We start from the raw sequence: 26,759 nt of genomic DNA on the forward strand, positions 1-26,759 counted from the left end.
GTTTTCCAGTGTGTGCTGGTGCATGGAGTTATTCTTCTCCAGGTTCAGGGATTTCCATTTCCCTTCTGTTGACCTTCCCAAGTTTGCTTTTCAAGAAATTCTTCAGCCTGTCTGGATTTCTCTCAGGCAGTGCACACATTTAGTGCATGCTGAGGGTGCGATGTGTCCCGTCTTCCCAGTTGTGAATGAAGTTTTGAACAGTACTGGCTCCATTCCTGATGCCTGGAGTGTCTCACTTGTGATTGTTCTCCAATTGGACTTTGTGCCCCTGACCACAGCTTTTCGAACTCTGCACTTTAGGCAATTTTCAGTCCACCTCACCCTCTGCTTTTGTAGTCTGTACTCTATCTGTTTGTCTGTGAGGACAACCATTATGAATGGCAGGGTCAGAAGCTTCACTGAAGTAAAGATAAACATCTACTGTCTTCCCTTCATCTGCCCAGTTCCTTTTTCACTGTAGGAGGCTACCAGGCTGGTCAGGCATCATTTTCCTAGTGTTAAATCCATGCGGACCAGTCCCAGTCATCATCTTGTCCTTACTGTGCCTAGAATAGAAATAGCTTCTCTTTTGCCTTGTTGCCTTCCCAGGCATCGAGATGAGGCTTCCTATCCTGCAGTTTCCTGGCTTTCACTGTGTTTTTATGCTTTTTAGTGCTGTGGGGAGAATTACTAAAAATAAGGACCAACATTTTGTAGAAATATCCTTTTCTGTTGAAACAAAAAGGAATACAGAAAACAGCAGCCTTAATTTCAGTCTTTTCTTTGTAGTGAAAAAAATGCTTTAAAAGGCAAAGTGAGTATAGACTCTTGCCAGCACAAAACACTGTTCTGCATAATGTAGGGAGAATTGTTTGGGGTAGAAGAGGAGTGTGGTAATTTTGCACTTGGCATCAAACTCATGGGAGAAGAAAACGAAGGACAGAAAATGCCTTAGGTTTCAAGTAGTGTACCCTAGTTCAGTGTAGTAATATAGTTAAGAAGTACCTTTCACTGCTTCCTACACAAATAAGAAACTGAGTTTGTGGTTGTGTCCTGCTACTGAATTAATTTTTTTCTTACTGAAACAAATATCTAATTTATATTTGGAATTAAATGGAGAATAACTTAATGACTAGCTGAAAAAGACATCTATATAGCCTGGAAAATGGAGTCCTACTTAAGTGGTTCTTGACCTAGGGAAAACCTTCTTGGATGTCCAGATGCTGTAAGAACAGCCTTGAACTTCTCAGATTCCAGTTTTTACTCATGTAGTTGGTAAACTTGATATTGTCAGGCTTAATGAGATTATGAGTAGTTTGACTAGAGAAATTCTCTTTGCAGAGAATTCTTAATGGAAAAACTGGCACAATCTTTTGCTTAGCTCTTAATTCTTGGGCTTTCCTCTCACTTGATGACATGCAAGTCACATTCACAGACAGCAGTTGCCAGATGTGTTCAAGTTCAGCAGATTGTGGCTTTGGACATGGATGCACAAATATTTTCTGCTTCTAGCAGATGTAGCACAAAGTTTATTGTAGAAAAGTACTGATTTGCCTTCCTTTCAGGCATAAGTCTAAGTTAAGCTCTCTATAATTTCTCTGAGGCAACAGGAATCACTTCTAATGTCTGTTGTTCTGACCCTATATATTAGACTCAGATCTTTAGGACATCATACTTAAACCAGCTCATGGAGATGATTTGGGTGCTAGCTTTCTGTTTTGAGGTACTTGGATAATTTTGTAGGTATATTTCCTCAGCTCAGGAAGCCTGAACTGATGTTAGACCTTCCCAGAGAATGCATATCCCTGTAACATCTTGGAGCTACTTAAGGAGACTTGTGGGCTCAGTTGTGAGTAGAAAGTGCTCCTGTGTGAACACACTGAGGTTTGATTAGTGGCATGTTCTTCCATTTTAAATTGAAATGTAATGTAAACAGGCTTTTATACTTTTAATGTTTATGGATATTTTGCAAATGAGCCTCACTGAGCTGTAACATGCTATTTTTGAATGGGTGTAATAGTTATTTCCTCTGCTGACAAACAGAAGGTGTGGATATGCTCCTTTGACAAATACAATTTCTAAGCTGTATGGTGCTATGTGCTACTGTGTGCAGATTGTGTATTTACTTCTCTTGGCTACCTTTGAAGGAGGAATGAAAAATAATAAATTCTACTGTCAATAATCTTGTGTGAGTTGGAAGCATTCACTTCTTTTTCCTGAAGCAGTGGTGGTGGAATAAAATGCATCTGTGCCTGTACTTAGAGTTTTGGAAGGCTCTCATTCTCTATGCACCCAATGGGATAGGCTGTTTCTAATTAAAGAGCATAGCTGATTTATAGCTTACTTGAAACAGCTTTTAAATTCCATCGGTTCTCAAGTTATCTTTGAGGGCTTATTTTGTCCTACAGGGTCTATAGGTAGAATTGCCTTTAATTTTCCAATGGGTTTTAGTTGAAGTACTTAGGTGGTTATGACAAAGCTCAAGCCAGGTTCATTGCTGTGGTGAGCCAACAAGTATAAATCAAAGTGGGAAGTGTAACTGCATATAAGGGCAAAACTTTGCTGAAAGGACAGTCAAGCACTGGAACAACTCATTTTCTCAGAGAAGCTCTAGAGTCTCCTACATCTTCTCTGGCTGTATGTAGTTCACATAGCAGGTTCAGAAACAAGTTACAGTAAAGGCTGTAACAAGTCTGAAACAAATGTGTGTGAATTATAGCAATTGCAGATGATTACTTTATATCCACTGCAATCAAGATTTTTTTTTCTTTCTTCTCCATGCATGATTGCTACTGGATCATAGTTATTATGGTGTGAAACCTTGAGAGATGGATTTGTGGCATGGCCAGACTTCAATGGGTTAGGATATGTTGCTACTAGGAACGTAATATGCTCTCCCTGCAGTGTAGCTCTATCTGTTGTCATCTACATGTACTCCTGCTGCACGCAGAAGACAAGTAAAATCAGGTATATACCAATTTCAACTAAAACAGCCTGTTCAAAACCACTAGCTCAAATCAAGCCACATTTTTACTTAATATTGTCTGCTTCAAAGAGTTACTTTGTCGGTCTTACTTTTTGTCTGCCTATTGGTACTGAGCTTCCTTTGAGTACTTTCACCTGCTCATTTGGCAAAGATACTTTTTTCTCTGTCCTTAAATCCTTTTGTATACTTCTGCCATCACTTTACTTTAAAGATGCTTTTCTAGTCTTTACTGAGCTCTGGAAGTTTTAAGCTGAAGTATTCGCAATACTTTTTGTACTTTATGTAGTATATGGACTTTGTTTGAATTCATCGTGAAGAGCACAAAAATTTAACTGTGTAACATTGCTCAATCTCTTTCTAAAGATGCATTCAGCAAGAGAAGAAAAAATTATGTATATTTGAAATGCAACTTGAAAAGATCATATGATATTGGTGCCTCATCTGTTTATTACTGGACACTACCAAAGGACTTTACAGTCCAAGTTATTACAAAGTTAGAAGAGATTCTTCAGTACATTTTCTGTTGCTCACACCACTAATGCTTCATCTCCTCTGAACTCTCTGCTTGAGGAACACTGCTTGAGTATTTGCAGCTCAGTTGGAAAACTGAATAGGTGCAGTATGGAATATCTCAGCACTGTTTCTTCAGTGCTTCACTTTGAGCTTCATGTCAATTCTAGGAGAGCAGTTTGGTTGGTGAAACTAAAATTTCTCTTCTCACGTTGCTCTGGGGGAAACATGGCCTGCTAGGTAACCGTGCTAAATGTCTGTCACATCTTGAAAGAAGGTGTAGTGGCATGTTTATGGTTGTTTTCACTCGAAGTAGCTGTAGTTTCTTAAAACCTAGTCTTGGATTCCATGATCTACTGTGCTTACCTTGGGTTTCAGCTTGAGAGAGAAAGGGGGTCATATCTTTTTCACTCACTCTTGTGGCAGTATGTTTGTATGTTCTGGATAGGTATTTCAAACAAAATTAAGCATCAGGTCACCTGTAAACATGGATCTGTTGGGGAACCATGTAAAATAATGAACCATTTAAAAGCAGTAATGTGTTTTCTGGACTCCTTGTGTGGCTCTTTCCAAAGATTAGAAAGTCTTCATGGTGACTGTTGAATGGGAAACTGTTGTGTACTCTGATATTAGGCTGCTGTTTCAGACTTGCTCTGCGTAATCTTTTCCCATTTACTTGCATTTTTACATCATTTTTTAGCCAGAATTACCTACTGTAGTCTTGAAAAATGTATTCCAGTAAAGTCTAGTTCACAAAATCTCCATATAGAAAACTCAGCAATTTGACTCTTTTAAAAGCATCTGCTATAACTTGTTAGAGGTAAAGAGTAGCTGAACTCTTTTTGAAGTGTAGTAAAATATGTATTTCCCATTATTGCCTTTGTGAAAATTAGTAATGTTTTATCTTCTTGTTTGCATGCAGGCAATAAGGAATAATCAAATTTTTGGTAGAGAAATCTTAGTTCTAAAAGAATATTCAGTAAGTGTGATAAAGCTATTCAAAGTAAAAGGTACAAAATGCTGGATTCATAAGGGATCAGTAATTTAACGTGTGCATTCCCTCAATCTGTGTAGTGCTCAAAGAAAAGAAAATATTTTAGATTTTTGAAAGGCAAATAAAATCATGCGCTGAAACACTGATTTGAAGTTCCAAGCTCATGGGGTAGAAACTGTTGACACATGAGGGTTGTGCTGTTTTCTGATGGTTTAATGCAGCTTGATTTATTGTCCATAACTTCGATTTGAAAGTCTGTGGAGTGGCAGATGTATCAGTATGTTAAAAGTATTCTCAGCTGTGTGGGGTATGTGAGCTACAGGTATTAGCAGAAGCTCCTGATTGAAGGTTTCAACTCTCTCTATAAGATGTGGAATAGCAGAGCAAGTATTTTGCCTTGAAGTATCCTTCTGAGTGATCCTGTGTCTCCTTGTAAGACCATTTCATTTCGTGAAAGGCAACCTGCCTGATGAACTTGATAATCAATTAATATTATGTCATTGTATCAGAGGCTTTTATGTAGTATACAAGACCTCTACAAAAATACAGATACTGAGTCATTTCATGGCTCTTTCACTTGACAGCTCATCACTGTTGTCTAGTGTCCAAACTTAAGAAGTATCAACAGATTTTTGTCCTGAAAAGCTGATTAGAAACTGACTTTTTAGTCTTTACCCTGCATGCTTTTCCATGTAATTTTGGATCTGTAATCATGGACTTAGAGGTTTAAGTCTATATTTAGCGAAGAGAAGCAGAGAATTAATTTTTTTTTGCTTACTCATTTGCTCATTTGTTTCATTTTCAAGAACTTGTTGGATTGAAAATATAACTTAGTTTAAAACAATTGTCTTTTGGTTCAGTTTTGTGGTCTTGGCATATACTTTTATAGATAAATTTACTGAAGGTCAGAAAATGTCTATTTTTAAATGATTTTACTTTGAAAATGTAGTACATGCAGAAACAGTAAAATGGATCACTGTCTTGTATTTATGTACGGATGGTTTTCTTCTTAAGTAGTGTTCAAATCAGAAGTCTTCCAGTAGTCATTAATTTATAGCTTTTTCTTTTATGTGGAAATTTTTCATTATACTAATTTGGACATGTGACTTGCAAGATCACAATCTAGGGTTTTTTTGTTGTTGCTGGATTAAGATTTTTTTTTCCTAACTTTTAAAATGCATTGTCACTCATCTCTCTTATCCCAGTAGTGTAGTCTTTCATTTCCTGCTTATTTCACTCGAAGTTTTCTTTTAATCTCTAAATATGTGATTTAGGTTGGTTGTGCTTGGAGAAATCAGTATTTCTGATGCTTGACTAATAGAAAAGAACCTAACATGAACACTGGAGAATTATGCATATCTAGAACTCAAAAAGCTGTCTGTTTGCTTATGATTTAAGTGTGACAGGAAACCTCTGTGTGCATAAAATATTTGTCAGATTATTTCACTCTTCTCAGTAGTCACATTGAACTTTAAGGGAGGAAAAACTAAATGAACTAAACCATGGAGCTATGTAAAATTTAATTTTGAATGTCTATGTGTATCTACATGGGAATTTCTGGAGAAAAACTTTAAACTGGAAAGACTACTATATGGAACAATGTTTATGAGAAATTAGCCCAGAGAGGCTAAAAAAGCTTAATTATTTAAATTCATCCCTAAGACTAATAAATAGGAAAATCTGAGCCTTCATAAAATTCTAAAACTTAATTTTTCAAGACTGATGACAGTATATTTTTTTACCTTGTAGAATGCCTTGATAGCGGTTTATTAATGTAATGCGATGTAAAATTATTAATGTAATGTAAACCACTGTAATGATTATATATATGTAATATATATATATATGCATATATGCATGTGTATGTATATAATCAGTTCTATCTAGTCTGATTTCTATGAGTGCCTTGAATTATTGAGGAATCATGCACTGCAAGCTGTGACCTGTGATAAATTTTATGGGACACAATGTTTTCCAGTAGGCTGCTTTGCTTGAATAGCAGGTGGCACATGTGGTGGATGCATTGCTTAAAAAAAAGCTAAAAACCTGTTTTGAGCTTGACTTCTTGACTGGGATGACTCCAGGGCTGTCACACATGGTAGAAAGAATAATCTGCATTGTATGTTTAGAAAAAAACATGAAGATATAATATATTTGCCTTGGCGAGTGCTTGTTCTGTTGTCTGTGGGTATAAGACAGAGGGCTTTGATCTTGTCACCTCAGTCTGAGCAGCTGTGACCTTGGTCAGCATGGTCAGTGAGAATCTTTGCAGACAAATGGGTACCTTCCAGATTTCAGTTGCAGTTTTGTGTTGTACGCTGTCTTATGTGCAACTGATCAGGTTCTAGTTTTTTAATTAAGCTTCCTCAAAGTTTCTATCTTTAGAGAGAAAAAAGCTCCATGAAAAAACCTCTTTGTGATGCCAAATATAAGCTGACTCCTTGGGGTTTTTTGACTTCTATTTTATCAGGATTTCTGTAACAGCTTCCTTTTCTCTTTAAATTTTTTATAAATAGGTTACATGCATCTTTAGACATAAATATGATCTTGTTACTGAAAGTGTATACATTTTGGTGCATGCTCCCCTGAACCTTTTCATAGTCACAAAATGTCTATCTGCTCCATTATACTAAGAGGAACATAGAGTTGGTAGGGAATTGAATTTACACTGCTGATTTTTGTACTTTTAGCTTTCATGTTGTTTATGCAGGATGGAGTCCTGACTTAGTGATTGGTTCACACTGCAGAGATTCAAAATCTTTCATAAAATAGGTAATATGGTCTGTTGGGGGAAACCAGAAAATGTAATTAGGCCATGGTAAATTTTACTACTGGACCATGTCTCCGTTAATGGACCTTTCTGGTCTTTAAAATCAGCTTGTTACAGCACTGGGATTCCAACTCAAAGTGGTTACATTGCATTGCTGTAGCATTTGTAACTTAACACAACTTTTTCTTTTTCTTTCCAAAGGCGCCTAAACAGAAATAACCTCCAGTTGCTTTCTGAGCTGCTCTTCCTGGGGACACCGAAGTTATACAGGCTGTAAGTAGGCCAGACCCACTAAGTATTATTTAGGAAAATTTGGATTTGGTCCGTTATTGTGTCTTATGTTAGAATTTCTATATTTTGCCTCACATGGGGCTAAAATATGTCTTGAAGCATTGGTATTTTGTTTAAATGGAGTATTTTCTTTGACTGCTTTGCAAGATTTTTTAAAATTTTATTTTACATCTAGGTCAGATACTGATACTTATATAAGAATACTGTCATGTATTCCCACTTTTGTTAGGAAGTCTTTCTGAAAGAATACTTTTAGTTTTCTCCTGTTTGGGTTTTTGAAAATTGTTTCTATGTTAAAAGAACTGAAAATACCTGTGGAGATTCTGACCCAGAGATGCAGGACTGTATAAGGACTTTGGTTTTGTGATGTTCTGCCTTTGTGGCAATACACACTTGACCAGAAAAATGATAGCATGGGCGAATGCTAGGTCTGTAAAGAGGTCTCTCCTGTGTCCTTTCATAGAGAAAACAAAGTCACTAACTAAAGCTCTGGGAAGAAAAATCAATGAAATTTTTTTCCTTAAATAAAAATAAATTGAGGAATGAGGGTTTTTTTAAATTGTATTACTTGGTTTGATATTTTACTCTAGGCAATATTTTAAAACACATGGTTTGACCCACTGTGCTTTCTAAGAAGCCACTTAAACCTGTTGCAGTTGAAATGTAGAATAAAGTTTAGAATCTGGTTTATCTGAACAAAATCAACTGTTAAGGTAACCTTTAAATCACAGTATGTGTTACAGAAGGGATAACACATGATGCGCTTAAGTAGGCTTTGGCAAGATTGTACCAGTTCAGCCTGTTTTAATTTAGATAAGTTTGATACATTTCTTCAGACTCTGGGTGAGGTTTCTGCTGTCTAAATTGCTGACTAATACTGGGTTTCATCACCTGTGTGACTGGAAAAAGAAAAGTGAAATTGGAGGAAAGTGGGATTCCTCTTGTTTCCACTTTCGTATGTGAAAAAACGAGAAAAAATGTGGTGCTTTTATTTTTAGTTCATTTTTATTTTACTATTTTGAAATAATAGGTCCTTTCTCCTTTCTTATAGCAATATATGATAGCAAACTGAAAATTACTCCTATTATTGTAAACATTTATCTTTGTGTATTTTATTTTACTCTGTTGCCTTAGATGTATACTTTGTTTCCAGAAATTCCCTGTAGATGTAATGAGTTGTTAAATGACTAGGCCAGAAGGCTGCTGAAGGCACTTTTCCTGACAAACAAAAACATTTTGTTCTGCTATAATATTATAATATATTCAAATATGGTATTATATATTAACAACTGAGTCTCTTATAATTTCCATCAGCTGGGATAAAGACATTACTTCTATCAGGAAGTAAATGAAAGGGATTTATAGTCATTTTATTGTTCCACCTACAGTGTAATGGTTGCTACCTAGATTCATATAAAATAGGAATGAGCCATAATTTGCAGGCAAAAATGGATACACACTTTGGTCAAAATCATATTTTAATATATTTATTTCAGAATTGTGTATTTGATAGATGCTAGTCTTATATCTATAGCATCCTTTGACATAAAGCACACAACTGCTCATAGTGTATATGGAGGAAAGTAAGAGATCACTGGCTTCACAGTATTAAATTTCCTCTGCCTCAGGGTTATTGTTGATCAGACCATGAAAGTGAATGTCTGGTTATAATGTATTCATGTTTAAAAGAAATATGAATGATAGTAAAAAACTACAGCTGCTTAGCACTAAATTTGTAATTAAAAAATGCTGGCCAACAGAGGCACTGATGTTAGTTAAATGTTTGTGGTCAGTTTCCAGATATGTAGCTTGTTCCTTTTGAAGAGTATAAAGTGACTTGTTTTGTTACATGCATCATTGTGTATGCTTAGATGCATTTACATCCAAATAAATACTTTTTAAGGAGAATGAAAGTTCTCTAAACGTGATCAATAATATGTATATATATATTTTTTTGCTTTGGGTTTAGTATTTATTTTTGGCATTTAACAGCTAATCAAACAATGTGTGTACTGCAAGGTTTCAACATACTATTGAGCTTCTGTGAATAATAATTACCATTTGACCCTTGGCTGTAAATGAGATGCCAGGTGAAGAAGCACATATGCTCGTTGTGTAGGCTAAATGCAATATAAAAGAAAGAGGTTACACTGTATATGAATTATGATTCGACACAGTTGGTTGCCGCCAGCGGCCGGCTATGCTTTCCCTTTGCTGTCTGCTCCAATTTCTCTTTGGACGGGTTGAGAGAGCACTGCGTGTTCAGGTCAAGATGTTTGCCTAGAAATAGTAGTACAGTTGCAGCTGTGTTTGCTGGAGCAGGAGACTAGTTTAAATAGCATTACCATTTATCCAGTCCATTAACAGAACTCTGTAAAATAATACCAACTCTGCATAAACTACAGGACAGTGTAATAAAATTACAAGCACTTGTTGACAGATGGGAACTGTAAGTAAAGGAAAGCAATAGGTTGAGAATTTAAAAGAGACAGTGCATTGTTTTCTGTGTCTAAAGACACTTAATTTCAAAGGTAGTTAAATTATTTTTCGGGCTACTTCGTTTCCAGTTTAGCAGCCTTCCAAGAAGTCTCCTGAAACTAGTTAGAATGGATAATTTTAGTCAAAACAGAAGCTGATTTTCCCATTAACACCTATCTACAAAGGTGTTTCGACATAAATATTTCAGTAGAAGTAGTTAATGCTAAAAATAGTATGGAGAGTGCTGTAAGGTATATTAATCTTACCTTGCAAGCAATGTCTCAAAGCACAATGTACATGAACCTCTGTTTTGATGCAATACCATTAAAATAAAGGTGCTGTTTGAAATCCCCTGGGATAATAAGTTCTTGCTCAACAAGTAGTATCCCTGCAAGGAGGCGTGTTCTTCGTTCTTCGGTGACCTGCATGCCACTCATGCTACGTTGTGTAGCGTCAGGGATGGCACCTTAGCAGAGTGAGTGGCCACAGCCTGGTGAGTGCTTATCTGAGGCAAATGGATTCTGACTGCTTACTTTAGCTGGTTAGATCACAGTTCATCGATTGCTGTTTGCTGCAGGATACCAAGTGCTGGACCCAAGCTGTTTGAAAAATCAGTTTAAAAATATACCTTTATTAATCAGTGGCATGTAAAGGTTATTGAATTACGTGTACAAAGCTTGTCCCTTTTGGTTGACATTTCTTGTGCTTGGAATATGGTTAAGTTTCTTTACTGACTAATATCTGGATAAGTTAGGCAGTTGGCCTTGGAAAAAAAAAATCAGCCTTTGTAGCAAATGTGGTCTTATATATATTTTTCTTTTAATATATGTATTTGAAGGTACACACTGTGAATATTTCTCCTCTAAAGGGAGAAATCTCCAAAACTTTATGTAGTTTGATTAATAAGCATCAATTTTGAGATGTCTGGTCACTAAAAAAATTCCTAACAGCAAATAATTACAGGGAAAAGTACTAAACATCAAAAAAACTTTAAAAAATTATCTTAGGCCAGAACAACAACAGCAGCAGCAGCAACAACAAAAAATGCCGTACGGGGGGCCCTTGCAAAAATTCCTCCTGAATTAATTTCTGCCAGCTATGATTAAAGTGTGTGGTACTAGATGTGTCAGACACCATAGTTCTCTGCTTCATTTTACTCTTGGCCTCTTTGGCCCTTGCCACAATAAATCCCACAATGGCGAGGCAGGAATTGCAGGTTCCAGTTGCCAGGGTTACCGTTGTCCGGTCCGACATCATTACTCATCCCGGCCCGGGAGCCGCTGCCCGCCAACTTCTCCCGCTGGCTCTCGGAGCCGGAGCTGCCGTTCGCATCACTGGCTGGGCGCTGTTTTGGTTTTACCTTTGCAGAGAGAGAAATACGGGGGGGGGGGGGGGGGGAAGCACAACAAACCACATCAGATAGGAAGGGAAAAAGGTAATAAGATGGTGCATGTAAGGTTCTGGAAAAAGGACTTTAAGTACTTGTAAGTGCTGGATGCCTTATTGTAAAGGTTTAATTTATGGTTTTGTCATATTTCTTTTAACAGTAATCATGGTGAGATTATGGTCATAATTTTGTAGAAGAGACACTTATCTTCAGTCTGAATCCATTTTAACAACTCAATAAAGGAATCACTCATTAGAAAAATGCTCATTATCTCAAAGCCTCAAATATTCCAACTGCAAACAACTGCTCTGGATGTTAAATCCAATGAGGAGCAAAAAATGAGTTTCCCCTTTTGAAAAGGCAATATTGAAGAGTTTTTCTACTTTCGAGAGCAGATTGTTAATGGAACCACTGTCAGGTAAGAGTAGGGGGTTGGATTTGACTGTGCTGCAGTAGTGTCTGTGTGCTCCACTTTATTGCAGAGGTGGGCTGGATGGACAAAAATTTAACGAACATTTATTCAAACATGAGTTATGAAGCCACCTTGTTGTTATCCTCCCTAGGATTGTGTGTTGGGGTATTTTACTCACTTATTTGAGTTTTTATGATTTGTTCTGGTGTGTTCTAGCAGCATGCACACAAGATGATTCCTTTTTTTTTCCCCGTGTGCTAGAATTAAGTTTTACGATACTAGGGCTAAATGGAAACAAATAAGTCTTCCCTACACTGTATCAGTCTGGCTAGTGTTTTGACTTGCATTTTTTTACCATAATTGCTTAGTTCAAGTACAAGACTGTTTGAATTGTTTTATCTAGCCAGTTAAATTCAGTTGGTAAGAATAAAGCAATTCTACTGCTACTTAGTTTGTAAATACTAGCATTATTTTGTTAGCGCCAGTCTTGAACTGTGATTACAGTTTGCAGTATGTACCTATATTTCAAAATTATTATTTAGCAAAGACATATGACATATTAGTGTAGGTATTAATGAGTATACAGTCTTAGCTTTGTGGTCTTGTAGGCCAGCAATTAAAAAAAATCTTTAATATATTAGCAATTACTAATCCTTTTTGCAGTGTGCAAGCAAACTTATTGGTTTGCTGTATCACTGCATTTTTGCTAACAAGAGGTCTTATTGCCCCAGTATGGAATGTTTTCAGGGCAAATGTGACCCTTTATGCTACATGGCCACTGCCAGTTTCTTTTCTGGGAGTTTATTTTTGTATAATCCCAGTTGGTAGACAGACGGGCCTATTAATTATACATTAATTCTTTTCTAAAAATTGAAATAATTAATGTGTAATAAAAATAAGCTTGTTAAGGTTCATTGCCAGTAAGGATACACCAAAGAAATTGAGAACATGTTACCTGTGCACTAGATTTTTAATACCTGTTCTCTGGCATTCATTTCTGGTATGGAAGAACTAGGAAATAAACTTTTGTGAGACATTATAAATACTAACTTTTGTTATCTGTTCATTTTTAATGCAAAGACAAAAGGGAATTGGGAGCTCAAATGCTTTATGCAGTTCGACTTGCATGTTCACCTTTTTTCTGGTCCTACCGCCACTTGCTTCTGCCTTAAGTTTTCGTTCTCTGCAATAATGTTTAAAAATTGAAAATTCTGTCATCTGGGGATACTGAATAAAACAAAAAACAACTGTAGCTTTGCTTCAGACATTAGCCTTACTGATATGGCAGGATGGCATTTTAGAGATTTTTGGAAGTTTTACAATTCATCAGGTAATTGATTTTTTTTTTTTTTTGAGCAAAGAAACTGAGTATTGCTTGTATGCATTTGGTGTACAACATGCAGTAGCTATATCCTAGCAACAGCAAGCATTTGGCCTTAGATCCAGCTGAGTGGAAATGTTGGTAGAACCAGAATGAGCTTTGGAAATATAGTCAGAAAAATAAAATAAATTATCACTCTGTGCAATTACTGGACTTCAAACTTCACTATGTTAACCCTTCCTGTCCTTTGTTATAGAATCTCTTAATCTGTTGGCCTTTCCTGCGCTATGTTTTCTTTTGGATTTGCATGTCAGCTGCTATTGTGCTGTGCAGGAAAAAAATTGTGTACTGAATATACAGAAATCAAGTGAATTTTACTGGAAGTAATAGTATGAGATTTTTGAAATTTGAAATGAACTATTTTATTATGAAAGGATGCTTTTAATATGGATGTTTATAATTTTTTACTTTTGAGATACTTGGAAGCCATCTTTGAATTGTGGTTTAATTTGCCTTTATTTCTTTAATTATAAAGTCATGCTTGATTTTTTTTACAAGCGGTATTTCTTTTGCTATGGGATAAAATGGCAAATTGGATGGACTGCTGGAGCTTTAAACTAATTCTGATCTGGGCAGATCACTTAGTCTTTATTTAAGCTACATTAACAAGTGATATAGTTGTCTAATTTCAGCAAAAAGCATCTATAGGGATATCCAGGAGTTGGACTTTGATCCCTGTGGGTGCCTCCCAACCTAGAATACTCTGTAATGCTTATAGTTTTTTGGGGTTTTTTTTATTAAAACATACACTCCAAAACTGTTCAGTCGCTTTTAACCTTAATAGGAAATTTGTTAAACACCATGCAAACAAGAATGACTTATGGCAATTCTTCTCGACCAACAAAAATATCTGTTATTTAAAGTTTTTACGCTAATATCTGTTGGCATTTAAATATGTCTAATGTGAAAACATCAATCCTATTAATTACTCAAGTCACAGCTCTATTTAAATAGTGTGGTGGTATTCAGAGTAATTGAGAGGTCAACTTTAGCTACTGTCGTTTTAACACCAAGCATAAATAATTATCTTCTGTGTCTTTGTTGGCATCATAGCAGTTAAAGCTGAGAATTGTTTGAATACAAAAATAAAAATGGCAGTTTCAGGATTACCTGTAACCATAGTCATGTCCAGTCTGAACCAGTCCCTGAGTTGTTCCTGGAGGGTTGGCCTTGAAAACTTTGGGAAATTATGATGCAGGAAACCATTTAGTCAGGAGTTAAGTAGAAAACTGAAACTCAGTGAAGTAATGAAAAGTAAAAAAGCATGTCAGAGGAATTGCCATTATTGTGTGGCACAGAAACATGGCATGAAATGTTATAAAGAGGACATCTGTAGGTCTTGGCTTGCACAGAGTGGACATTTAAGTGCAGCCATGTCATCTTGATTAAAAAAAAAAAAGAACTGCAAAGAAGAATAAATCAAGTCAAAGGAAAATCTGAAAGTATAGAGGCTTGTGCCTGTGATAGTAGGTCCCTTCTACAAGTGGAAGATTAAAGCCTGAAGTAACTGAATAGCTGAGAAGTCTAAAGAAAAGTTGATTGCTTCCCCTCCAAGAGTTCCAATTGATTGAAAAAAGCCTAATTTAAAGTTCTGTTTGTTCTGTGTCTTAAACCATCAGAATTTTCTTTTAGAACTGGGGGAATGCTCTGGAAGAGAAAGAATCCAAGGATAAAAAGTCATTGCAGGCCAACAATTGTTCCTAATCCTCACAAAATGCTGGAGAAATTAAATTTATTCTTTATTGCTCAAAGTGTTACCTAGGTCACTGGGCGATGGGAAAATTGAACTGGAAGTCGAGTAGGCACAATCTTTGTTTTGTGTCTAGATGCTTAACCTTAGACACGACAAGGCATCTTAGTGTGTTGTGGGAACCTGGTTCAGAGTATTAACACCAGGACGTTTATTACCCTGGATTTATAATGGGCTATGCTGTCAGCAGATGAAAATGTTGTGTTTACATTTCAGTGTTAAATGATCATTTAATTAACACCTAAGAGGAAAAAAAAAAACCTTGTGAAATTCTTAGCAGCTTTTATTGTTGGTTTCCGTGGAGGTTTTAATATCCAAGTTATGCTGTTGTTGCTTCTATAATACAGCTAGAAAAGACATTTATGAAGGCAATCAAGAAGGACAGACAGTTTAACCCCTGTTGACCCTTCATCCTGAGTGTTGATTTATATAGCATTTTAAATGCATTGAATTTGTTTTAAAGCTTCTTTAAAGTTACTCACAAAGCATTCAAGCAACACAATATTTTTCCATTTAAAAATATTTCCCAAGGTGTACCTTGTTATATAGAGCATAGTTTTTTCTTAGAAAATAACTGATGTATATAGAATTTATCAACAAAAACTTTACTGTAGTTAAAAAAATAAAGTTGTTGTCTGTAGATTTGTCTATACGTTCTTTGTAAGGATATAAAAGCTTCAATAAGAAAAAACAAAGGGGAAGTTTGAAACAGACATCAGCTCAGGTTCTGGTTGCAGTATCTACTTTTTTCAGAAGAACCAGTCTGAGTTCTTCACAAAGAATAGGAAATTGGCAAGGGAAAGAACATTACTAAAAATTGCGTATCCACTTTACCCAGCAGAGATCTACTTCCATATGTTCCATTGTATCAAATTCAAGGCTATCTAAAAGGTTTAATTTGCTCCGGGTCCTTCATAGTGCTTTTTGTTCTGATGTTGATCTACAAATGCTTTCTTCAATAATGTTGCTGTAGAAAGCATGTTTGAATTGATGTTTTTTGCATCCTAGATCTAATGCGAGATGAAATGCTTTATTTAAGAGTAGATGTTTTTCAACTGGTATGTTTGTACAAACACACTGTAGTAAAAATTGAAATTACATATAGGTTTAGAGATTGTTTTGGGGTTTTTTATTATTTCTTCTTTGCTCAGAGAATAAACACCACAATTTTAAAACATGTTAAGAGAATAATAATGAAAAGCCCAGCACAGCTTAAGTTGATTATTGATGATCCACGAATTTTGTGTTTTTTGTTTTTCCTGATGATCATATCCTTCTCACATGTCAATAAATGAGTTAGAAAATGCAGATGGAATCTGCTGATACAGTAAATGTTCCTTTTTTCATGCAACTGACATACACCATCTAACACTTGATGAAATATTACAGCTGCACTGAGACTTCTATCTGCCAGTGGGATCTTAATGCTTTTAAAACTTCTCTCAATATATTTATTAAGTTGAAATTTAATATTCAGATAGAGACTTGCATTTGCTTTTGTCTCATATTTGAGCATTTAAAGTTAAAACAATATATTGCAATTTCAGTCCTTTCTTCAGTGTTTTTAATTGAAAAATAATTCTTCAATATCCATTCCTTAATTGACATGTTGGATGAAGGAGCCTTGGGATACACTTAGGATAGATAAGGCAGGCTTACCCTGTGCTATGGTAGCTTGCTCTCTTCTCAGTCTTGGTGGAGCTTGTAGGTTTGCTGTGCTGTGAGTGATTACGGTGGGCAGTGCCTGTAGGAAGACTTGGGCTACACTTTCTACACGCAGAGCACTAAACTTCAGCTGAAACTACACGGAACAGCTCAGGGCTCAGAGGCCTGGTGGGAAGGTCACACACATTATCCAAGTACCAATTAAAGGGACTCTCGTTGTGGTAAGGTAAGTGCTGATGTACGAAGTGCCGTACGTGGTCTTGGAGAAGAGCTGAAGCCAGGGCTGCAGTGATGAACGAGCCAGACTGCTGTCCCGATCCTCGTAGCTGTTGTAAGGGTACTTGGAGCCAGGGCTGATGGCTTTCCTTGGGAAAGGCGGCTTATGAATGCTGAGTGGGGTTTATTCTCTCCCTTAGACACTTGAGAGGCCTGCTCTGCTAATGGCTGTTCAGACCCACCTCATGGGGAATAAAGCTGGGACTTGCAGAACTCTTTTCATCTTTATAGCCAAGCCCAGGTGCAGGCCCTCCCTGGCTCAAGGCTGTTTAAAGGACCACACTCTGAAGGCTTTTTTTCCAGGGCCCTTAGTCTTTAGGGGGAAGAAATAAGGGGCTCGAATGGGGGGGGGGGGGGGGGAAGGAAATCCTTTCAGTTAAGCACTATTTGAGGATTTTCAGGCTAACATGTACAAGAGAGAAAATCTTTACCTCTTTTCATTTCTCCTTCTGTCCAGACAGTTCAATGGTATTTTTATTTTTGCTATGAATGTGTAATCTGTGCAGTTTTAAGGAATTGCTGCTCATACTTTTTAAGGTAGTGTGTACAAGGAGCATTTTCATGTCAGTTGTTCAGTGCTTTTAGTACTTTAACATGGGGAATATAGAAGAATATCATCTGTTCTTTTTCCCTGCTTTTGTGGCTCTTTGTGAGAGTGGTGGATAGCTGGCAGGGACTTAGATAGTTGACCCTGAAGCTGCCAAGGTTACATATTAAGTTTGATAAGGCTCACAGGGAGGAGTTGCAATGAAGGTAGGATTGCAGCTAATACAATGAAGGTGGATTTGTAATAGCTGCTTCTCTGAACATGAAGTTATGGAAGGCTTATTGGAGGGAAAAGAATGTAAATGTGCATCTAAAAGAGGGAGAAAATAATTTGAAAAGCTTAGCAGAACTCAAAGTTTTTTTGATGAACTAAAAAATTGCGCTGACACATGTATACTGCATAAAAGCGATGAACATTTCTGAGGCTGGAGAAAATTCCTATCTGGTCCTTACTACTTCTGTGTAGATGTTAAATCTGGCTAATGATTAAATGATTCTGTCATTGTCTTGTCCATTATGAATTGTGCATTCTTTGCAAAAGGCAAGAGGCTTAATTCCCTTCTAGATTTTAGTCATGTGTGTAAATTCAATAGAACAAATACTTCTGTGTAACTCTCCTATGCCATAACTTGTTATAGCAATAGTACTGTCCTCGTCACTTATGTGCCTACAACACAATAAAAATACCACTCAAAAAGCAATACTTTGTCAGAGTCATTTCTAAAAATGACAGAACTTTTGTGGACAGCGTGTTAGATCTGTAGAGGAATGCTTTGACACTTGATCTCTAGTACAGTGTTCATGTCAGAGGTACAGAAGCTGAAACTGCTCATTTGGCACAAAGTACAGAGATGTCTCATGGCAAAATTTTAGTTTTGTATGTAAGTTTAGCAGATGCCAGATTTAAATTTCAACTATAAAAAAAATCATAGCCACACTGTTGCTTTTTCTTGGTTTGCCAGTGAGAGTAGCCACACATATTCAGATTTGAGGATCTAAATGCTAGCCAGATCATCTTCACTGTTCTGGCTGAAAACAGTGGCTCTATCTGTGTAAAAGAGAATCTTTCACCATGTTGTAAGTCTTGGACTGGGAAATATACATACAATTGTACAACTGTTTTTATGATCTGTAATAAAGATTACTGTTAGTAAAGTTTGTTCAATTAGCATGCCATATTAAGATGAAACAGTTTTGCAATATGGAGTGTACTATCACATTTGAAGTCCTGCATATAAAACTATATGCTCTGTTCAATGCTGCAGGGGTATGGCCAGCTGTGCCACATATTCCTGAAGTTTTAGATACTGGGGTGAAGTATTTATTTGGCCCATTGTTTTGTAGTCTATTGATTGCTGATCTAAACTGTTAAAACAGCACACCAGTCAATTTTGGTAGAGGAAAGACTAGTAAGGGATTTAAATTTAAAAAAATAAGTGTGTTGGAATTATGTTTTCTGTGGATCTGAACTGGAGAATTTGGGAAATCCAAAATATTGCAAACTAAAGTTTGAAATCACTGGGGAATAAACTATTGTGAGATACTTAAAAATAGTTGTAAATGTACAGCATGGAACAACAACATCATTCCATTTCATGTGCACGTATCAAAGGCACTGCAGGAAATGGAAAAGAAAATATTTCTAACTTTGCTATGGAGTTTTGCAAAACCGATAATGATGTGGTTTGCTTTGCTAGTTAATCTTATGGGAAGTTTACTTCAAATGGGTATTTTTTCCATTTTGTTGCAACATTAAAAATATTTCACTAATATTTTGGCTAAGCTGAGGGGTTTTTTTTTTCTCTTCTTGTAAATCAGGTTGCAAAACCTATTTTGTCTTTTTCCTCAGTCAAATGTAAGAAAACAGAAATGGATTTGAGTTGTAGGGAAGGCTTTAAAACTAGTATGTGCTTTTAGCCTATTTATATGAGTGAAATAGCAAAATAGTGTCAGTATCGTGTGCATGTATATTGGGAAGAACAAACAGCAAAACTAGAAGAAATGCAGTTGAATTAGGAAGCTGATTGGTCAAGAAAAGATTTCTTTAGGGAGTTGCAAGTTTTTGAGATGGGTGACCTAAGTATGATAATTTGGTTTATATTCAGCATTGAAGTAAAAATACTTCTATTATTATTTTTCAATATTTATCAATTATTCAATTGATATTGAATTATTATTCAATAGTAATATTCAATTATTATTAATACTACCAGATACACAAGTTCTTATTAAAGAAATGGAACTGTACAGTTTTCTGGAATAATAAATTCACAAGATTTAACATTTAGGAGTAATAGGGGTGTTGGATTTTCTCTGTAGTAGCTGGAAATCAAAGCTTTCTCTCCAATTTTTGTTCACTGCTGGTCTCCAAGTCATTCTGTTACAAGCTCTCTTCATTGTGATTTTATCCACAAAGGTGCCAAGTGGAGAGAGGAGCCTAATTCTTTCTTGCAGTATGAATGACAGCTTGCACTGTTTTGTTCCATGTAATGTATTTGACTAGGGTGGTGAAAAAGGAGTCAGATGGAGCCAGCACTGCTCCATCCAGCAGTGCTTCTCATACCTACATAGACTCTAGACAGGTAGTAGGGAGTAAATTCTGAAACATGAACCAATATTTACCTGAAAGTCACAAATAGTTGGGAATCTGCTGTTGCTGATTTGTATTTTTGTCCAGGGAAGACTTTGTCTTGCAAGAGCTGCAGATTACCCTAACAGCTTGTAATCTAGGACTGATGCAGAGAGAGCCTTTCAGTGCTGCCAGAAAGGTGTATTACTTGCCATGCTTACTCTAGAGAAATTTAGATTAAGGTGCATAGGAATTGTTGCATCTTGAATAAACAAAAGTAGAAAACATTTTGTATTAAAAAAACATAGTTTTGTTCCTGTTGCTGTAAAAGTCTTCAAAGTCTGTTTCCTAAAGTAAAGCACGATTAGCATAACCACTCAGTTTTGTGTATTCCATAGAACAGGAATTTGAGTGTTCACAACTGTGCATTTCATGTGTACAGCAAGGCCCTAGTGTGTGATGTGTGGGCACGCAAATGCAGTAGTACTGGCAGTTCTCTGGGCCTTCACTGTTGCTGTTTAAGGTACTAACATTTTAAGAAAACAAAAAGAACAACACCCCTAGAGAACTAAAACAAATCCCAGTCTTTGAGAAGTAGTCAAAGAGAAAATACTAATAAAGGTGGAGATATCTGTCTTGAAAAGATTTCTCTGTTTCTCCAGAAGAAAATGGTTAAGAAAAATATCTGTATCCATTAAATGTTGTATTATTGTTTGATGAATTATAGACATAAATTTGGAACTTACCTTAATATCTTCATATAGTGAATAAGAATGTGATGCTATAGTTTGTTTACAGTTACTTAGAAATGTACAGCTTTTGAACTGTGTACTTCGTTGAAAATGGAATTTAAACTAAATTCCTGTAAGAGTGTTCAGATCCTCCTTTTTTCCATGATTAGCTGTGGCTGTTGTTTTGTAAGAAAGTCTGTTAATGTGTTTTGTTCACCTTCCTTGCATTTTTTTATATATGGCTGTATGACTGTATTTGTCCATTGTGTTTTACTTTGGCTTCTGAACTTGAAATGACTTCTCAAATACTTTGCTAAATGTAAATGTTGCTGAAAAGTCTTTAGTGGTATAATCTCATTCTGCACAATAGCAGTGCAGGTCCCATATAAATTTTGCAAGTTTTTAAACAAGGGTGAGTAGTTATGATATGCCTAAAGAAAGATACCAACAGAAGATAGTAATTGTATCTGTTCTGCTCAAGTGTAAAGTCATCATCATTTTGGCATACCCTGGTTAATGAATTTCCCTGGGTATGCTAGGAATGTCTTTCTTTCTAAATAAAGATATGGAAAACCCAGGGTCTGTTTTTCTTTCCATATAGAAAAGAGAATAAACACTGTATAGAAAGCTATAGTAATTTTTAAAAATTACAGTAATTAAAAAATTATAGTAATTAAAAAGCCAAACAACTTGAATTATGATCAGTGTTTCAGCTGGGTGGTCCAGAAGAAGATTGAAGAGATGTTCTGAATTCGTTTTCTAGTTTCTACTAGAGGAAAATATTGTATAATCAGAAATCACATTTTAATTGATGCTTTATTTTGCTTTGTTTGCTTAATAATGATATCCTGCTGTGTGTAGTTTTTATCAGCAGTGCTTTTGAGGTTGTGTAATGTTTAGAGAGGATTACACTATGTAAAACTTTCCAAATATGAGACTTTTTAAAAAAAGAAAATGTGGTGTGAATTAGCTAGTTTTGAAAGGAAACTTAGTAATTTTTTTTGGGAGGGGGAGTGGGGGTGTGGTTAAAACATTTATGATAAATATGGTTTCCTGTCTGTTTTCTGCTTTTTGTTTTGTTTTTGAATGTTTTGTTGAAGACATGAATCTGTAGAAACTGCTCCAGAAAATATGAATTGCAAAGGGAAAGTAAAGAAATATGTATTTGTGCTGAAGTTTTATATAGAATTGGTATCCTGAAATAAGCCTAGGTAGTGTTTGACCACGTGGGAATTTCTTAAAATAAACACAGCCACAAAGGGAAAATGTGATAATGACTTGATGATGATGAGTGTCTGCTGTTATGGGTCCAGTGAGATGCAAGTGCCAACACCCCAGTCTCTACACCATGATCCAAATTGTAATAAAGGAATTTGGCAGCTCTGCTGCCTTTATGTGTGTATTACCATGGCTATGAAGATAAATAGTTCCAAAATGGAAATACTAACAAATATTTAGTCATTTCCAAGCAGATTAGAAGTGAAAATAGGCATACTATAGGAACCAAGATAAATAAGAAATATATCTTTTGGGTACACGTGTTCCATTCCGGTTTCCCTGGGCTGGTTCTTCCTGTGCATTTAAAATCAGTGTATTTAGACAGGTCATATATATTCCCTTTGTAAAGGTCACATCCCCATTTCTTGATTTGTTTCAGCTTCCTTCCTGCTTTCGCTCTCTGTGACTCTCCTCTTATGCAAACATCAGCCCTGACTGAAGTGTAAAACTTGCGGAAAACGTTCTGTACCAAAGTGTGGGCTGGTGAGCTGTCCGGCAGCCGTGAGCTGTCTAATGAGGAGCAGGAGTTCGGATTTGTTCCCAAGGGCAGGCTCCCCCTTGTGGATGCTGGGCCACTTGCTTCCACGAGCTTCCTAGTGTTGTACTAACTTGACAACTTAACCCATAATTCCACGTTGGGTTTTTTGTTCATTTCTTTTGTTTGTTTGTTTGTTTTTGTTTGTATTTTTGTTTGGTTTTTTTTTATTAGTATCTGTATGTAATTAAAATGTCGGTTTGTTTGGGGGTTTTTTTGTGTCCTCATATAATTTTCAAGTCAGACTGCCCTGAAAAGCTGTAACTCAGAAAGAAGGTTTGAAAGTAGGGAAATTATGTTAGAACAGAAAGTCTTAACTTTTTTGTGAGTCCTGTTTTTGTTGCAACCTCTGCTGCTACTTTTTGATAAAAGTAATTTCCATAGAAACTCGTTCTGCTAGCTTTTTCTAAATATTCCACTTAGCTTCTCTGCTAACTGAAGTTGTGTCCAGTAGTGGATGTCTAACATATGATATTGATACCACTGTAAGTATCAACACTGGCAACTGGGAGATTATTCCCATCAGGTTCTCCAGGTAACTCTACCAAAATTCAGGGCCAGCTGTATTGCTGGGTGGAATGATGCGTCTTTTGTTTGTCTTGAATGATGGTGCAGGACTCTGCAATGGAATGTAGGCTGTGGCACGTTTTAGAATTTTGTCAAAATTTCAAGGTTAGAATTTCAAGCTGTGGTAAAGGCAATTTCCCCCCCCCCCCCCCCTTCACTTAATGGCCTGTTCCTTGCAAGGTGTTTAATGCAGCTCTTTGAGTTGACTTATTTACACAGGCTTAAGAGGCTTTTCTGCTTGCTCACTAGCCCAGGCTGAATGACTCGTCGGAGATCAAACTGTTGACAGAGGAGGTGCTTTTTGGAGCTGCAGATGGCACTGACAGCATCTTAATGAAACCTGGTGCCAAGGGAAGCATATGAAAAATGTAGGAGACAATACTGTCAATTGCATGTGAATCTTGAAAAATAGTGATGTGTCTGTTGATGGAAGACATCTGTTTTTCATCCTGAAGAACTCAATCTTCCTCACACTTCTACTTCCATCACTGCTAGCACTAGCCCTGAAGATTTCTTAATGGCCTACAATTAATAGATCTGATGACTTGATCAATGTCCTAGTAGTTGAAATTGTCTCTAAAGTGAATGATGGTCTTATTGGATTGGTCTTATTGCTTTTTTGAAATTCAGAATTCTGGTCCTTCTTAGATTCCTTTTTTTCCTATCACAGTACTAGCTAGTACTGTTATAATGTACATATGGTTTCCTGGCTGACAGAGCTAATTGTTTGTTCTCAGATTATTCTCAATCCTGGAGCTGCTGTTTGCTAATTTCAGTAATTTTCTCAGTGTGAAATGGGTGAAATAACTCTTAGAAGGAAATCACAGACTGTTCATGGTTCATCTTCACCAAACAGTGAAGCTGCATCATGAATTAGGACCAAGAAGTTTGGCAAATGTTATATAAGTACTTTTTTGTATGTGGTGGCTTATAATTCCCGGATATGTGCTGTATGTATAAAATGAAATCATCTTGCATGTCTGAATTTAGAAGGCTATTACTTACAAAACCATCCTTAGATTTATATTGGGGAAAAAGATACTACTGTTTCTCCTGCTTCTGTGGATCTATACTTTCTTTGGCCAGCTGCAAGAGTTACAGGGAGTTTTGTTCCTTCAGGAAATGTAAACTAGCCAAACCTGAATCCATCGTCACAGGATGGCGTAATTCAGAACAGAAATTTTTATTTCCTCACCAATACAGACACTGATTGCATATTGAAATCAAACCTGTAATTTGACAGAGTTCCAGTTTAACTTTCCTGGGCAGTCAGGAGGAGCTTTCTACTGGTCAAATCCCCTTTTTATATGTCCTGGATCAGTGAAAGAGAAAATTGTGTGCAAAGAAATAGAAGATCATTTAATGGATAAGATATCAGCAATAATTTCTGATGTTGCTTGTGCTTGTATAACTTGTCAGATCCCAGGGGATATCATGTTTAATCATGTTTCTTCCATACTTCCGTTATCAAATTAATCATATTCTTGGGTGCAGTGGAAGCTTTTTGTCTTCTCAATATGTTCAGTATATTATTTCTAATCATTGTCCTAAACCTCAGCATGATGTTGCTTGTTGGTGACTTTTATTGGGAGCTCAGCTGATAGATATTGTGATATCTGGATTTCTATCTTTTTGGGAGAATATGGCATTTTCTCCTAAAAGTTCTCTTCTGCATTCTTAATGAAAAATCTGGTTAGTCTAGCTTTCTTTACTATAAATGATTCCAAGATGCTTTGAGTAAAAGACAGTGTTTTCTTACTTCTTCTATGGGAAACATGCAGTGAAGGAGAAAAAAAACCTACTTGCTAACTTTGAAGTCACACACACATATGCTTATTAATAAAATATTAAAAACATCCCCCAAGAAAAATGAAAATAATATCTGAAAAGTAAACATGCATTTTAAATAGCTATATGGGATTTTTATAGCTAACTAATTGCCCAAATGTAACCATGACATTACGTTTTGTTCCTGGTGCATGCTAGTTGCTTTTGTTTGGTAGATTTGCTAGATGTGTCTATTATTGCATTAAAAAATTTAATTACTGAGGTTTGTGAAACTGCTTCCAAATACAAGAGGTATTTGTAGAAAGCTGGATAGATTGACAGGTGATTGACAGGGTAAACAGTCACTGTGTTCTGATTTACTATGCAGTGGTGCAATGCTACAGACACCTCATAAGCCTCAGGAAGTAGCTGCAATCCAATTTTTATTAAATTTTTACTGCCGAGGTATCTTGACATTATTGTTAATTGGGAAACTAAATCGCCACTGTTGTCTTTTCCTTAATTTCTTTAGAAAGCTTCACTGTTATTTTGCATTCCTATAAAAAACCTTCAATGTGACATAACCCAAGAGTGGTATATTTGCTTATATTAGTAAAATACAGCGTTGGCAAGAGGGAATTCAGACTTCTTCTTTTCTTTTTTTTTTTTTTTTCTTATTTTGTAATATGAAAAATCTTTAAATGGCAAAAGCCTTGTTTGGTGTGATACTGCAGAATAACACCTATTGCTTTCAAAACAAGATCCACCTAAAAAATGAATGTTAATTCTATGTAGCTCTTAATATTCACCAACAGAGGCACAGTTTTACCTTTCTGTCACCCTCTCCTTTTCCCTGCCACCTGCTCTGTAGTACACCAAAGAAAGAAAAAACCAAACTGAAAAACCCTCTGTAAAGACAGATAATTTCAGTGGTTTGCCTTTGAAGATATTGTTTTTAGCATCAAGACAACATTGGTAAGCCTGAGGATACAAGGACTGTAAAGACAAATTCTTAGTTTTTCAGTGGAAGACCATTATTGATACTTGAGTAAAGAAAGATAATTCACATATGTTGAAGGCTCTTCAGCTTTAACATAATGCCTATATTTCTTATTGGGAGATCAAAGAGAGCGAGTGTAAATTTTGGCGCAATGCTGCAACTTAGTCTTGAGGTGTCACCTGTGGGTCACACAGACACATGCATGGCATCATTCACATCTCTGGTTAGGGTGGTTCATGCTGTTACCTTGCTAACTGGATCATTTGCTGTGAAACAGGCTCCTCCTTATCTGTTCTTACACTAGGCTCTCCTTTCAAACAAGTGGCCCTCTTTTTCTATGCTGCCTGGAGATTTCACCCAGTTTGTCAGCTTTTCTTCTCCAGTTGAACGTGAACCAAACGGACTATGGCCAACTGTGTTAATCTATGTTAAGACTGTGATAAGAGACCCTGCAGTCTACATGAAAACTTTTCATCCTTTTTTTAGTGTAGTAAAGTCAAGTGACTAGAACCTTCTTAGGATGCTACTGGTTGTTTTTTTTTGTTTTTGTTTTTTTTTCTAAACCCAGTATATTTAGGTATTTTTACCTCTATATTAAATATAGGGATTTTACCTTACTACTTCTTAAAATGTCAGTGGGCTGCTGTAACCTTGCTATATAATTTAAGAAATTTCTACCGCCATAGTGGACTTTGTCCTAAAAATTATAGCTTTTGTGATTATGATAAATGATTCAGCATAGATTGGAGACCTCTGAGTATAGTGCAGAACTAACAGCTGCAAAATGTGTTGTGAAAATGGAAAAATGTATTGTGAGAGTGAAATAAAAAATTTTCTTAACATGGTATGCTCTATCTTCTGTTGGACCTTTGTTACCTTGCCCCAGT

At 36.2% G+C, this 26,759-nt stretch overlaps 1 protein-coding gene across 3 annotated transcripts in view; it reads left to right on the forward strand.

The window, feature by feature from the left end:
• The window catches only part of SLIT2 (slit guidance ligand 2), a 256,368-nt gene that overhangs the window by 12,457 nt on the left and 217,152 nt on the right, over positions 1–26,759 (forward strand). For all 3 annotated transcript variants that reach the window (XM_062493416.1, XM_062493415.1, XM_062493417.1), the window contains exon 4: positions 7,441–7,512. In XM_062493416.1, the coding sequence (XP_062349400.1) occupies positions 7,441–7,512 (72 nt within the window). The remainder of the gene's footprint in view (positions 1–7,440; positions 7,513–26,759) is intronic.

Source organism: Cinclus cinclus, chromosome 5, assembly GCF_963662255.1.
Source record: "Cinclus cinclus chromosome 5, bCinCin1.1, whole genome shotgun sequence".
Lineage (NCBI taxonomy): Eukaryota > Metazoa > Chordata > Aves > Passeriformes > Cinclidae > Cinclus > Cinclus cinclus.